The following is a 14847-nucleotide window of genomic DNA, read 5'->3' as shown; positions in this document are numbered from 1 at the left end:
TTCTGTGAGTTTTAGGTTGGTTTTGTTTGCCTGAGATCAAGTTGTTAAACAGTAAGTGATGTGTGATTTAATTTGTTTATTTATGGTTTTAAATCGTGTGTGTAGTGTGGTATACAAACATGAAACTTAATTTTTTCCCCCCTCCAATACCAAATAGATCCAAATCAATAGATGTGTATTACATGTAATTATCACAGCAATCAGAGTCTGAAAACTGACATTGTGGCTAAAATATTGACCAAGTAGCTGAAGTGTCTTGCCCAGGGACACAACATCAGAGTGTACAGGTGTTTTAAGGTTTGAACTGGCCACTTTTTACCATCCTAACACTCAAACCACTCATCCACAAAAATGAATTACCCTAATCTAATTCACCAGAGTAATTATTACACATGGTGTTGTATCAGTTCTGTACATGTTTGCTCAAATAGTGTAAGTATATTTTGCATTTTAAAAGCCGTTATTTAAATCTCTACATAACTTAACTGCCTGTGACCCACATTTTGGAAGCCACAACATATTTTCTTTTGAGTGCCTTCAGTTATGGGAGGTTCACATTTCATCCTTCACCCCAGAAGCCCTCAGCTCTCTTTTAAGTTGAGACAGTAGTCGAATGGGACATTTGATCAGCAAAGATGGATAGAGTAGCCACAAACTGCTTAAGCAAGAGTAATGCTGCTTCAGAATATTACATAAGTACAAAGTAGTGGTCCAAGAAATTACTCAAGAGTAAAAATATATATATATGTACTTGGGGAAACTACAAGTAGTAATTAAAAGTAACTGTCAAGACGTAACATTAATTAATAACAATAAAAGTAATTGGAAAATCTGGTCGTTTTAAAAGATTGACAGAAAAAAATAAATGAAATACTAAATCATATCTGAAGATACAAATGTTCAAATTATTTCATATTGTCAACAAAGTTTTTGTCACTTGTAGGCTTGAGTGGGAAGAGTAATCAAAGAAAAGTACTGTTCCAAATTATTATTAGTATTTTTGGACACCATACAAGTTAATCAAGTAAATGCAAGTGAATAAATGTAACTTAGTACTATTCACTTATGCTGCAGCAAACCATTAAGGGCACAAATTAACAAACCAATGAGCTAACGTCCACTTTTTAACAGGAAAACAGCTGGCGAATTTGTCCAATGATACATTACACACAGCATTATCATGTATATTTATTAAAACATATTATACACAAATATACAAGTGTATTACAAAAACATATGGAGTAAATATTGTGATAATGTCCCTTCATTGAACAGACATAAGGCATAATGTCCAGAGGGGATTAGTGCACATGTCATTTCAGTAGTATAAAAAAAGTTATAAAAACGTCAAACAGTACCTTTAAAAACAATATTTGCAGATAATACTGAAGTTTAGACGGTATAAAAACACAGTATTTAAAAATAAATTATGTGCTTATAAAAACATATCTTCAATATACTTCAGTTTAAGGCATGGACGTTTAAAATTGTGCAGACAAAAGACATTCATGTTTTAGCGCTCGGACTTCTTTGGGTCTGGCTGGAGGCCAGGAGAACCTGACGAGACAAGAGTTTAAAGGTTAGTGATGGCAGAAAACTTGGACAAAATAACATGTAAATGGTTGCATCAAAATAACAGTGTAGTTTGGTGTAAAGCCTGGTACAAGAGTGGACTAATTTCAAATTATTCAATTTTGAATACACTCTAATCCTTCTATAAAAAAACAAAAAAGAACATGCAGTTCACGAAACACATTTAAAAAAGAAAATTACACTATGAACAGAGATGAGTACTAAAATCCATCTACTTGAGTTTATTTTTTTAATAAAAGTGTTCAAACATTTACAACTCTTGTTATTTACTAGATGACAAAAAGGAAAATCTTTGTATTGTATTACCCACCTTGCCTGACTCCTGCCAACCGGTGCTGGACCTTCTCCAAATGTTGGATATATTCTGTGAGAGATCTCTCTGGGTCCTGGGACGTAGCTCCAGTCTGCACAGACGCCAGGGTAGAACTGGACTGCGACCTACAGAAGTGTAAACAAAATATTTATAAATGCATAAAACACATTTTGTGGTTTCAAATTTCAGACAGATTATGTGAAGTGTGCAAACCTGCTGTGGAGCCTAAAGGACGCTTTGTTGGACGAAACAAAGGAAGTTACATTTTGTTGAAATGGAGTAGATTCAAAATTTGGCTGTTGTGGTCTGAGGACCTCAGTTTTAGAACCTGGAAGATGAAGGAAATGAGCACATGTTCAGAAAAGAGCACCATAGTCAAGTTTAACATATTCAGAAAAGAGTACAGCAATGAATACTGAACACTCACCTGAAGCCGGACCGTGGATGTGGATGGACCCAGAAAGAGAGACCCTTCGAATCGCTTTCTGCCATTTTCTAGTCAAAAACTTCATTCTGGAGCAGAGAAAAGTTGCATGTTAACACAAGAGACTTTTGGCCACCCTAAATTGACCAAGGAATTTAAACCGAACTATCCATTTTTCAGATGAATGTGTCCTAAATATGAGCCTTAATTGCCTTATTTTTATACAAAAACATAAAATGAAACATTTCTTAAATCTGTGCAAGTCACTGATATATAGTTACTGGAATGGTCTGTATTTGTTACCTCGAGATGGCGATGACCACCCCTACGACCACTCTGAAGCGGGCCTTCCCGCGCTGAGGGCGGGCGGGGAAGGGCGAGGGTCTCACTCCCATGGTGGCGATGAGAGACAGCGTGGCCTGCTCACACTGCTGAAAACCTCCGATGAGCAGCAGCAGGTAACGCTTCTGATACACCAGGGCTTTTCTGAAGCTCTCTGCACGCAGGTAACGCTCGTACAGACGCTGCAGCTGGAGGAAGAACAGGACACACAAGTGAGAATGGAACAGAATTGGTCACTAAAATATTTGATTTGAGTTCAAGGGCGATGGAACAACTAGACAACTCGACAACTAAACATGATTAGTGCAGTTCTCACATTCAGGGCTACGTAAATAATGTAAGTTTGATGCAGTAGAGTTCGGGATTTTGAGCTGTAAAAGAAATGCTTGGGATAGTTTAATAGGAAGGATTTTTTTGTGTTAAATGACACTGATCACTAATCTTTTATACTCCTAAAATTAAAACTAAAAGCCATATTTATTTGTTATAATATGAAAAAAATCATAAAAAGTGACTCTATAATATGAAGGGAAATGTTATTGTTATAATTCTTCTTCTGTCATATACACAGAGTTTTTTAATAAGGCAAAGCACAACCGGAACAGCAGATTTGAATATTTAATAAGTCATATAATATCTATAATTAAATAATGCTCTTTTGTCCCATGGTCTCACAGTCACCTCAAGTATAATTTAGTAATACACTATTAATTATGTAGTATATATTTGCCAGTCTTGAAGTGACTAAGCAATAGGAGAGTTTTTGTTTGTACATGTCTGCAAATGAGTGTAATGTGCATAGTGTGTTTATATTAATTCTGTTTGTTGGTTGTTTAATATAAGAAAATTCAGTAATTACAAAGAAAACTCAATAAACATTTGAATTAAAAAAAAAGTATTTCAGTAGAATCTTGTGTCCGATCCTGACCTTGTAGTGCGTGGTGCTGTCATGGGCAGATCTGTTCTCAGTTTCGGACGTGGCCTGCTGGAGCTCAGTCTCTGTGCGTCGCAGCTGCTGACTCAAAGAGCTGATCTTCTGTTTGAGGGACGCTCTCTCCTGACTCTGCACTGTGAGCTGCTCCTTCAGCTCACTGTTCTCTTTAGACAGCTTCTCCGTGTGGGACAAAGACAGACCCGGGGACACCTTGAACAAAAGAAAATGGGTCAAATTAAAAGGGGCTGCACCAGAGTTATAAACATTTCTCTTGCCCCACTAAAGACATATTGTAAAATCAGCTCTTTCAGTCAGATGTGACTGCTGTGTGCATGTCCTCGTATTGAATTCCAAAGTGTTTTATTCTCCTAGGACATGCACTGTTAGCATGCTAGTTGTTTAGTTGTTAGAATTACAATGATGGGAAAACTACACTTTACTCCATTTCGTGGTGAATAATTAGAATGCTCACTCGAAAGATGTGGAATAACTTTGGACCACTGCAATAACCTCGTAGTTGAAAACTGAACCAAAATTAGGTACAGAGCCTGGCTCATTTCTGTCATGGAATAAGTTGAGGCTTAAACTGGACATGGAGCTGGTTTCAGCTCAGGATTTTAGGATAAGCCTGGACTAGGTAAACCACTTTGATGGAATACCCCCCTAGTATTGAATGTACATTAACAGAGTAGCTATGTTTATATGTGATACTAGGCCCAATTTAATGCCATATATATATAATATATATAAAGAGAAATATAGAGTAGAGAGAGTGAGAGAGTGAGAGAGTGTGAGAGAGAGAGAGAGAGAGATAGATATATATATAGTAGGGGGTCCCTGCTCGAGCTCTCCATCAGTTTGGGGGTCCCTGGCCTGAAAAATGTTGAATACCCCTCCACTAGATGATTGATAATATTGAAATTTCAACTCAGGTGTGACTATCCATTTCAAATATTTAAACTGATTCTTTTGTTTTTGTTTCGAGGCAGTTAAATCTGAACATTTAAAAGTAAATTTTGTGTTGACAGAGAAAATTATTTTTGTGTGAGTCTTTATTGGAAAGGTCAAGTAATAGGTATTAGACCAGGGTAAGTCTGGTAGAATCTTAAGACAGAGATTTTAAGTCATAGAATTCCTGGCTGTTCTCCACCTCAAGATTAAACTAAACCATAGTCCATAGATTGTTGACCCCACACACAGTCCTACCTGCTGGTTGTGTTGGGCATGGGCGGGTAACTTGGGGCCGTCGATGTGGACTTTGTGTTGCCGTCCACTCAGCCTCTGTCGGACCATCTCCCTCTCCTCACGCTCCAGCTCGGCTAAAGTGTGCTGTAACTCCTTCAGACGCTGCTGGTCCTGCTGCCTCAACGACTCCAACTCACACTGAAATGGAGAATATGATTTTGAGAGAAATCCGCCAAAAGATACATCGTGTCCACAGGCATAAATAATGTTCATATTAGTGAGAAGTACTTGAATTCAGAATGTTATCTTGATTTGGGTAGTTCTGACAAGTTTAGTCATGATATACATCTCACGGTATGATATTGCGATATTTTGTGGAGGCTACAAAACTGTTAATATGCTTCTTTTTCCTCTTAAAATGCCTTGACAAGACTTAACAGTTGTAAGCACTTTTAAGTCTTAGTTCTTTGGATTATTTCTTCTTGTAGTCTACACTGAAATGGAGCAAAGGATCATGGTCTATGTAGTTTCTTCTGTCTTTTTTAGCTACTGCTGCACCATAACTCTTAACTTAAGCAAAGAGACTTGTAATTCAATATATTGTGATGGTCCACGATATAATTGTGAGAACACTGGCGATACGACATCACGATATTTCAGTTATTGTTACATCCCTAGTTCTTAATGATTCCCAGCCTGACTCCTGAACCTCGTGTCCATGGAAATAGGTTAGGTTTAATGTCATACTGCGGAACATTTCAGGCAAAGCAATAAAAGCAAATATTTCCATGAGACAGGGCAGGTGACAAACCCCCTCAGAAGAATAAAGAAATCATTTTGCACTATGTAGATAACTAAAAATTCAAAGTAATATTCTGAATTCACTGAAAAGGAAAATTTAAAGGAACGTTTCTGTCAACTGAATAAAAGTAAACTAGTTTTGCCACTTGATAGAATAAATTTTTCAATGAAACAGAACTAAATAAATGAGGGATGACATTCTGAATCCATGAATCTTTCTCTGATGAAGATATATTTTCTTCCAGTACAATTCAAATATGCCAGACTTACCAGTTTACTGTAGGTGCTCTGTTGTCTCTTCTCTCTCTCGGCCTGCTCCTGCCTGCCCCTCCTCCTCTCCTTCTCCCACTGCTCCTCCCTTTCCCTCTCCTTGCTCTTCATCAGTTGCATCTTCTCCTTCATCTCCGCTATCTCCGCACCCTGACGCTTGGACAGGCTCTTCTCGGCCTCCAGCTCTCTGCACGCGTCCTGCTTCTGCTCCTTCAGGCTCTCCAATGCAACCTTCTGCCTGACCAGCGCCTCCCGATCCCTGTGCATCTCCTCCCTGATGCTCCTCTCCTCCTCCTCCCATCTCCTCCGACTCTGCAGAAGTTCCGCTCGGAGCCGCTCCGCCGTCGACGCCAGCTCCTCGCTCCTCCGCCTCTCCTGCTCCAGTTGCGCGCGGAGATCAGACATGAACTTCCGGTCACGCGCCGCATCCGTTTCATGTCTCTGGTTGAGTTCTTCCACCTGTTTTGAAAAGCGGCTCCTCTCTTCGTCGAATTTGCCGTGACTTTCAGCTAAGCGCGTTTCGGCTTGGTTCAGGAGCTGTTCTAGCTGGTTCTTTTGTGAGGAAACATCTTGCAGGTGCGCAGACTGCTGGTGGGCTTTCTCCAGTTCACGTTGGAGGTCCTCGAGGTGCTTCTCCAGTACCAGGCTGCGGGACTGTTCGATCTGAAGTTCACGTCTAAGGTTACTGCAGGCCACGCTCTCCTGCTCCACTTGACCTCGCAGGGCCATGACCTCTGCCCTCTGCTGTTCAGACGATACATGTTCAGCCTGTGGGGATGACGCAAGTTTTTTTTTTTTTTAAAGACACGATCGTATCAAGTTGACGTTGTTTACATTCTCGATCCATTAGCCTATGAAACTGATATAAGGCGTAGGCTGCGTTTCCTCACCTCTCTCCTCTCCCCTTCCTCGATGTCTTTGCGGAGGCTGCGTGTTCTCTCCTGCTCCAGCTCCTGTTGAAGCATTTGGACTTTGCTTCTTTCCCTTCGTAAGGCATCCTCACTTTCTTCAATGGTGCTCCTAAAAAGAAAAGACAAACTTATTTATACATCGAAGCAGGATAGAGTAGATTAACACTGCTGGATTAGTATAGGCCAAGTTAGGTCAAAGGGATTTAGATTGATCCCATTGATTCACTTCAGTTTAAACCCCTTTAGTCTTAGTTTTACGTGAAATGTTTGTAACAGTCTATTAAGTACATGAGTCATGACTGAAGAAAATAAACTGGTACTTCTTGTTTTTTTGTGGGGTGTTTTCCCCCACATTTGCACTCAAAATTCTCACAGCAAAATCATTTGATTTATTTCTGATCATGGTCCCTCTGGTTACTCACATCAGATTTTACAGTTTGCACATCATTTAAATCATCTTAAAAGCCCAGAAATCAGAAAATAATAATCAGATTTTAGTCTGCATGTAAATCTTGTCTGAAATGTATGTATCTTATTTATGTAGTGGTTTTTAACATCTTGGGTGCACGAACTTAACCTAAAAAACTTGCACCATTTTTGTCATCCAGTTGGAATGCGAGTTTGTACAGTGATTACAGAGCCCATATACTTACACCGGATACATTTATGCACATTTTAGCACATTTCCAACAGGAGTGCCATAATGTCTTTTGAATATCCTCCTCAAAAATGGTCAAAGAAATCAACATTTTTGACTGAATCTCCCATCACTACTTGTAATACATTTCTGCACCACCAGAGGGCATAATAATAAATATCCCACCTGGTTTAAATTGTTCTATTAAAACTTGGCATTGAAGTTTTTATGCTTTTTCATTAAACCACTACAAGATATCATTATAAAAAACTTCAAAAGTGCAGACCAATTTGGATCCTGAGTTACCTGAGAGTCTGTATCTTGTTCTTCTGCTCCTGCTGGATGTTGTGGGCTCGATGAACTTCCTTCTGCCTCTCCTCCAGCTCTGCTCTCAACTGGAGCTCCATGTGTCCATCTGGGAGTGGACCTCCGTCAGCCTACACCAACAAACATTTATTATTACACATCTTAGTACACAATAGAAGACAAAAATATTATTGTAATGAAATATGACCAGCTGTACACTCACATTGTGCTTTTGGGCCATTCGACAGAGCAGCTCCCTCAGAGCGATGACCGTTTCCTGCAGGGCCCTCTTCTCTTGCTGCCAGCTCATGGGAGGGAGGGGCTCATCGTGGTGAGAGGAGCCATCCACAGAGCGCTGCTGTGGGGGGCCGGGGGACAGGGACTTCACCTCTGAACCAGGAGGACGAGCAGGGACACGGCGCTGGGACAGAGTGAGGATTCTACAGCTCTCCTGGTACACCTTCCTCAACAGTGCCTAGAGAAAAAAAATAAAATTTAATAAAGTTAAAAGAATTATTTTAGTATTCTGATATTTGACATAATCAGTTCTGAGCTCTTATAATCTCCTAACTTTTGATAATCACAATAAATGATTGAATCAGGCATAAAAAGCTAGTTCCGCCTGAAACCGTCTGCATGACTATTTCTGCTCTAATGTAATCTGAGGTTTTTGCAGAGTCACACTAAAATCAATAAATCCTGACAGATCAGACAGTGGGCTGTGTGTGGATGTCAATGAAATTATATTATTCAACAGAGGACACTTCTATTTTTACAAAGGTTTGTCACTGTATCTGTGCTATTACTTTATCTAATTAGTAAACGTGTATCTTACTTGTAATTCTGGAGACAGCAGCTCCTCACTGAAGCTCATGCTCCCGGCTGCACTGTCTGTGTTGGCTGTGGGGTTGATGCCTCTGCAGCGGAGATACTCCACAAACTGAGCGTCCAGCCTCTCTGTATGCTCCAGCTCTGCTCTGAGACGAGCCCCCAGATCTGAGCTCACGTCTGAGGACACAACAACATGTAAGCGCCCTGATTGTTGTACTAAATACACCTAAAGTGCTGATCCAATGGTTTATAAACATTAACACATTTTCTTCAGAAGAAAATGTGTTTTGGATTAATTGAAGAAAACCTTTTTGTCAGCTACCATAAATTTATTCATGACAATACAAATACATCCATTTAAACTCAAACTGTGGTATACTCACTGCTTCCATATCCATCGCTGGCCCACTCTGGAGCAGACAGGGAAGAGGTGGAACCCAATGGAGAGGATGCTGTTGTGGCATCTAGTTCTTCTAACTCTTGCACCTGGGAGAAGAAAAACATTTCATAAAACAAGGTTTCAGGGGAACTGATTTTGGGCAACTTCAAAGAATAAAAAATATTTCCCCAATTAATTTTACACATGAATCAGTGACACAGCAAAGATACTGATGTGAAAACAACAGCCACAATGTCAATCACAGTGTCAAATTCAATATAATGGTGATATCATTGTAAATGTCACAATATGCAGCAGCAAGACTTTAAAAGGATTTCTGTTTATAATTCATTCAAACAGATCAATCTATCAGCATTAGAAGATCAGACTTAAAGATCCATACAAACTATACTTTACTGATAGTTTTTAAAGTCGGCTAGTGTACTTATTTAAAGGGCCTAATATTACACCATTTTCTGATTTACGTTATGCTGTTTCTTCATCAAAAACGTACCTGGAGTTTTGTTTTGTTTCATTCACACATGTTTAACACACAAACCCTGCTTTTTTAGGCTTAATTCTTCTCTCAAACAGAAAACCCCAAACGCTGCCACTTAAATCATTTGGTTCTGTAGAAGCAATTCCAGGGCTGAAATTATCCAAAGGTAAAACATAGACATTAGATTGAAAACTACCACTATGACACACCACAGGGGGGAAAAGAGCATTGAGGTTTGAGTAATCCTGTTATTAGTGTTTCTACATCTCCAAACTTGATGAGATAACAACATTAAAAGATGGATTATAGCTGATAAGAATCCATTTTATATAATATAGGACCTTCAAATCGTCTAAAGCACTGGCTCTCAAACATTTCACACCAAGTACAACCAAAGAAAATATTTGGCTGTCTGAGTACCACGAGAGCTAAATCAAGTGCAGGACAGGACTATTCCAGGTCTAATCTAGGTCTGAATCAGGTCTTAAAGTAGATTAATTGAACGCTAAATTGGCCAAACCCACATACTGAAGATCTGTACCACCTGAAGAAGCTTGCATACCACAGTTAGAGAAACACTGGTCTAATTTAATACCCATAACAAAATACTCATGATGTGGGTACCTTGTCCGTGTCCAGAGAGTCCATAGTGGAGTAGTTGGAGCCTGAGACTGGAGAGTGGCTGCTGCGAGACACTGGCTCAGGGGTGATGGTCCTGGAGTGTGCTGGCTCCATGAGGATCATGGGGGAGGCTTTGGCCGGGGGCAGGTCCAGAGCGGAGGTGTTGAGGGCGCTTAGCTCGGACAGACGGGACTCGAGCACTGAGGAGTGGAGCTGCTTGGGGAACCTCTCTGAAGAACACTCCAGCCTCCTCAGAACCTCAGGAGAGCTCAGGGACGCATCGCCGTGAGAGGACGAGATCACCTCCTCAAAGAGAGTGTGGGAAGAATCTGGAGAGATGAGATTCTAAATTTAGTACTTTCAAGTGATTTGATACTAAAAGTTGAGTGGTGTTTTTTTTACTCTTGATTTCTAAAATAAAAAAACATCAAACTTAAATCTAAATTTGGTCAACCATGGTCTCATTTCTGTACGCAGACACTGAGGGCGAGGTGGGTTAAGTGTCTTGCCTATTGACAAAAAAAAGTATTCATCTGTGTGAGATGGAATTGCGGCGCCAACCTGTAGGTCAGTGGATCTGACTGCTCAACAAGTGATATTTATGTCAAAAGAGGGATATGAACTGCCAACCTTGAGATCAGAGGACAAATGCTAATAACTGAGCTACCTGTCGCCCTCTTCCTATTTCACAGGTACAGTATACAAAAGTGGAAGTCGCTCAATTTACGGATGGTTTATTAGTTATCTGATAACATAGGATTTCCCCAGATATCAGCATCAGTCTGATATTGAAAATTTATCACATATAAGATTTGTTTTTTTGAACAGACTGAGGACATTTTGTCCTTGGTATGATTTTAAAAGAACAATATCTATATTAGCACATATCAGTTATCTGCCACAACAGCAAGAAAAATATAGGTATTGACTGAAAAAATTCCATATCTGACGATCACTAAATGAATGACAAAAAAATTTACATTAAAATGTTTGGATAATGGCTGTGGTGTCTACTCGATTGGTTTAGAACACTTCAAAACTATGCAGTTAGCTTTTAAGACTGCACAGCTCTGATGTAGCCACACTTAAACAATTTACACAAATAAATCCTTCTATTAAAACTGTGGAAGCCATTTATCCAGTTTATACAAAACCAAAACAGAACTGACCACCTTAAGTGGTGATTCCAGAGCACATTCCTACCCTTGTGATTGCTGATGTGGTGGTACGTCATGCTGATAACGCAGTCGGAGTGTTTGGAGTTCTCTGCGGTGGAGATTTAGTTCTTCTTCCTGTGCAGCCAGATCCTCCTGCAGACTCTGGAGCTCTGCCTTTAGCTGCTGGTTATGGGTCTCCAGGTCAGCAAAAGCCTGCTCCTTACGCTAACAAAACAACAGAATCCAGTTCAACACTTCAGTCTTCATGTAAACTATGTAAAGAGCCTGTACCCGAATTTAAAGGTGAATAACGGTATGCAACTTTTTGGTTGAGGGTCTGTCACCTGCTTGTTTCTATGGATACGTCATTGCTCTGCCTGGAATGTTCCACAGTATGACATTAAACAGTTCTACCTTACATTTACTCAATTACAGCTAGTTTTATTGCTCAAAAATACCTAGAAAAATTGCATTTTGACTATGAGCGGGGTCTTCTCTCCACAGATCTGACATGTAACTTGGTCTGGTTTGGTCTCCATGAAGATAGAAAGAAGGTTTAATACCATAAGGCGAAATATTCCAGACAAAGCAATAGCATCACCATAGAGAAAAGCATTTGACAGACCCTGCACCACAAAAGTTACATGATGCAGCTTTGATGTATTATTGTCAAGATAAATGCTCTTTACACCATGCATTGTTTGGAAAATGCAGCTACTTATGCAAAAAAATTAGAAAGTAAAATAATCTATTCATTATAAATAGCATTTTCTTAACATAACTTATACAGAATCTATTGACAGGGACACCTTTGTTTGTCCAATCGGCACAAATGCAACTGCCTGACACTATCGTAAATGCTTGATTCTCTGTAATGGTTCATTGTCACGAGTAACAAAAAGCAAATAATAACAGAGATTGGAGAACTATAAAAGGAACCGACTGTCTGACACTATATAAACAGTTGTTTCTGAGTCTTGGTGCGATATTCCAGTGGCAGAAAAGTTAAACACCCAAACTTAAACATAATCGCGACTCATGTAAATCAGGTACAGACCCTTTAACAATCAAAAAATGTATTGATATATCGCCACCTGTGCCTCTCTTTGGAGATTTTCGGCTCTTTCTGTGGATTCTTCGAGGTTTTGTTTCACAGTGTTTAGCTCCTCGGACAACGCATGATGCTCCACCTCCTTCTCTTTCACCACAGCATCTGCCTTGGCCAAAGTCTGCTCAGCGTGACTCTGGAAGAAAGAAGCCACACAGACAGGTCCATTAGTAAGACACGCAAAGTTAAACACTACTCGATCATTAATCTGCATAACGACAACAGCAGTTACATCGCACGGAGCTATGCAAACCGTTAATCTCCTGCTTACCCTGCACTCCCACACAAGAAAGTCAAAAGATTCCCACTAAGTCGAGAGGCTGGCTAAAAACACAAAAATCCGCTACCCCCTTGCTCTCCTTCCTCATTTTGAAACCACTTCCTTTGTAAGTGTTCTGTTTAAAAGGCAACAGCAGCGATGACGTGGTACAGCTGTAACTACATCCAGATGTGATCCCGCCCACTTGCAGGGCAGACCAGGGCCTTGCTGGTACCCCATACATGTTGGATACTTTACATGTGCAATTTGATATTAATAGACAGTAGAATAACATGTTTAGTAGTAATAATAGTAGCAGTAGTTTATTTGGTAATTTTACAGCACTACAAAACAAAACAGAAAAAAACCCATATACCATGACCGAAAGTGTTTAGGAAGAAGTAAAATGATGCTATTTTCTGATGACAAACCCTTTTAAACAATGACAGTATTCCAAAAAAGAAAAGTGGCGTATGCACAGCAAGTTTGCATTTACAATTTCACTTGTGACTTACTGTATAAATAGACAAAATATAAACTAAAACCAACAAAACTGAAAGCATAGTTAAATCATTCCAGAGCTCTATAGCTTTCAAAACATAACGCTTTACAAAAAATCCCCTTTATCTTTGATTAAAACTCATAAGCCTGAAATACTAGCTATGGGATTAAACATTTTTTGAAAGGTATGCTACATTATTAAGGATACTATAAATAACAAGTTTCTTTCTATGCCTCAGTTTGCTTTGACATTCTTATATTCTTGTCTAATCTTAAGTAGGGCTATAACATGATTCGCAATTGAATCGAAATTGCAATTTGCTACTCGAATCCATTCAAATTGCAAAGGCTGCAATTTTTGAAGTAAGTTTAATTTTCCCCCACCAAACAACAAAATATTTAGTGTATTTCAGCATAAAAACAGCTAATCCTAATTTAGTTTAGATGTTCTGAAATGTGATTCTGGTATTAGTTTGCAAGAAAAACTGAATGAAACCTATGAAGTGACAATTTAGAAATTTTTCTCAAATCGTTTATCCCTACTATTAACTAATAAAATAACTCAAAACTTGTAGATTGGGGAAAGGGGGCAGTGTCATGCAAACTTGCTAAGGTCATAACAAAAAAAATAAGTAGTATTGAGTATTGCTGTGTAAGTGCTTCAAACTTTATTTAAAAATGTAAAGCAAAAACAGAAAAACTCACCAGCACCTCCTTCTGCTCCTCCTCCTGGTTCCTCTCCTTCTGCCTGAACTCATCCGTCAACTCCTGGACACGCCCTCTCAACGCCGCCACTTCTTGTTTCAGCCTTTTGATCTCCTGCTGAAGCTCCGCCTCCCTGCTCCTCAGTGAGTCTCGTTGCGTCGTGAGCTCTTCCGTCGCGGTTTCCAGCGATTCCACTTTGCTCCTTTCCTCGGCGACCAGAGCCTCCATACGCACTAGTTCATCCTTCATCTCCTCAATCTTCCTCTCCAATGTGATCCTGCTTTCTTTTATATCACCCATTTCTAATTTCATCCCTTCTTCTTTTGCTCTTAGGTTATCGATCTCTTCTAATCGCTCCTTATCTTTGCTTCGGAGTTCTGTAATGGAACAATGTAACTGGTCGATTTCTTTACGAAGCACATCGACAGTTTGATCTTGAGTTTTATAACCATCAATTTCATCTTCAATTGCTTTCAACCTCTCTCCTTGCTCTTCCAGTTGGATTTGAAGTCGCTCCAATTCACAGTTTTTACCAATTAACTCGCTCTGAAGCTCCTCAACCTTCTCCATCTGCGATTTCAACCTCTTTGCAAACTCCTCCCCGTGCCCTCTGTACTCCTGTTCTTGGGTGTGCAATAATCTCTCCAATCCTTCCTTCTCCGCTGCTGCCGTTTCCAATTGACTCTGGAGAGTTTTGAGGCGAGATCGGAGAGAGCGCGTCGATGCCGGATAGCTAACTCCCAGCTCTTGTTTGAGGTTGCTGGGTCTGGTCTTTGGTTCTTGGATGGTGTAGTGCTGTGGCTCGGGGCTGGGAGCGGGCGAGGGGTTGATGCTGTCTCCATCCTGAGAGTCGCTGACTTCATGGCGGTTGGGGCCCAGCGTAGCGAGCTCAGCCTGCAGGGTGCTGATGACTTCATGCAGGCGTTCCACTTCCTCCTGCTTGTCGTGGCGGATTCGGAGGGATTCGGACTGGAGGTGTTCCACTTGAGAGCGCAAGTCTTCAACTTGAGAGTGAAGCTGTTCCAACTCCAAATCCTAACAGTCGAAGGAGATGGGCATTTAGCATCAGCA

At 40.1% G+C, this 14847-nt stretch overlaps 1 protein-coding gene across 1 annotated transcript in view; it reads right to left on the bottom strand.

Annotated features, from left to right (window-relative positions):
* Window positions 1–1170: 1170 nt before the first annotated feature.
* Window positions 1171–14847, bottom strand: part of pcnt (pericentrin) — a 43699-nt gene continuing 30022 nt past the window's right edge. The window contains 17 exon segments of the mRNA XM_055161020.1: window positions 1171–1557; window positions 1904–2031; window positions 2120–2234; window positions 2334–2419; window positions 2634–2860; window positions 3601–3816; window positions 4813–4989; window positions 5863–6630; window positions 6753–6882; window positions 7717–7847; window positions 7940–8191; window positions 8552–8724; window positions 8931–9033; window positions 10050–10375; window positions 11242–11428; window positions 12298–12447; window positions 13777–14811. Coding sequence (XP_055016995.1) covers window positions 1514–1557; window positions 1904–2031; window positions 2120–2234; window positions 2334–2419; window positions 2634–2860; window positions 3601–3816; window positions 4813–4989; window positions 5863–6630; window positions 6753–6882; window positions 7717–7847; window positions 7940–8191; window positions 8552–8724; window positions 8931–9033; window positions 10050–10375; window positions 11242–11428; window positions 12298–12447; window positions 13777–14811 — 4248 coding nt within the window. The 3' untranslated portion in view covers window positions 1171–1513.

The sequence above is a fragment of the Boleophthalmus pectinirostris genome, unplaced genomic scaffold (assembly GCF_026225935.1).
Source record: "Boleophthalmus pectinirostris isolate CB_2022bp ecotype Guang Dong unplaced genomic scaffold, ASM2622593v1 HiC_scaffold_10, whole genome shotgun sequence".
Classification (NCBI taxonomy): Eukaryota; Metazoa; Chordata; class Actinopteri; order Gobiiformes; family Gobiidae; genus Boleophthalmus; species Boleophthalmus pectinirostris.
Note: the sequence above shows the minus strand (reverse complement) of the source record. Positions and strands in the feature narration are given on the sequence as shown.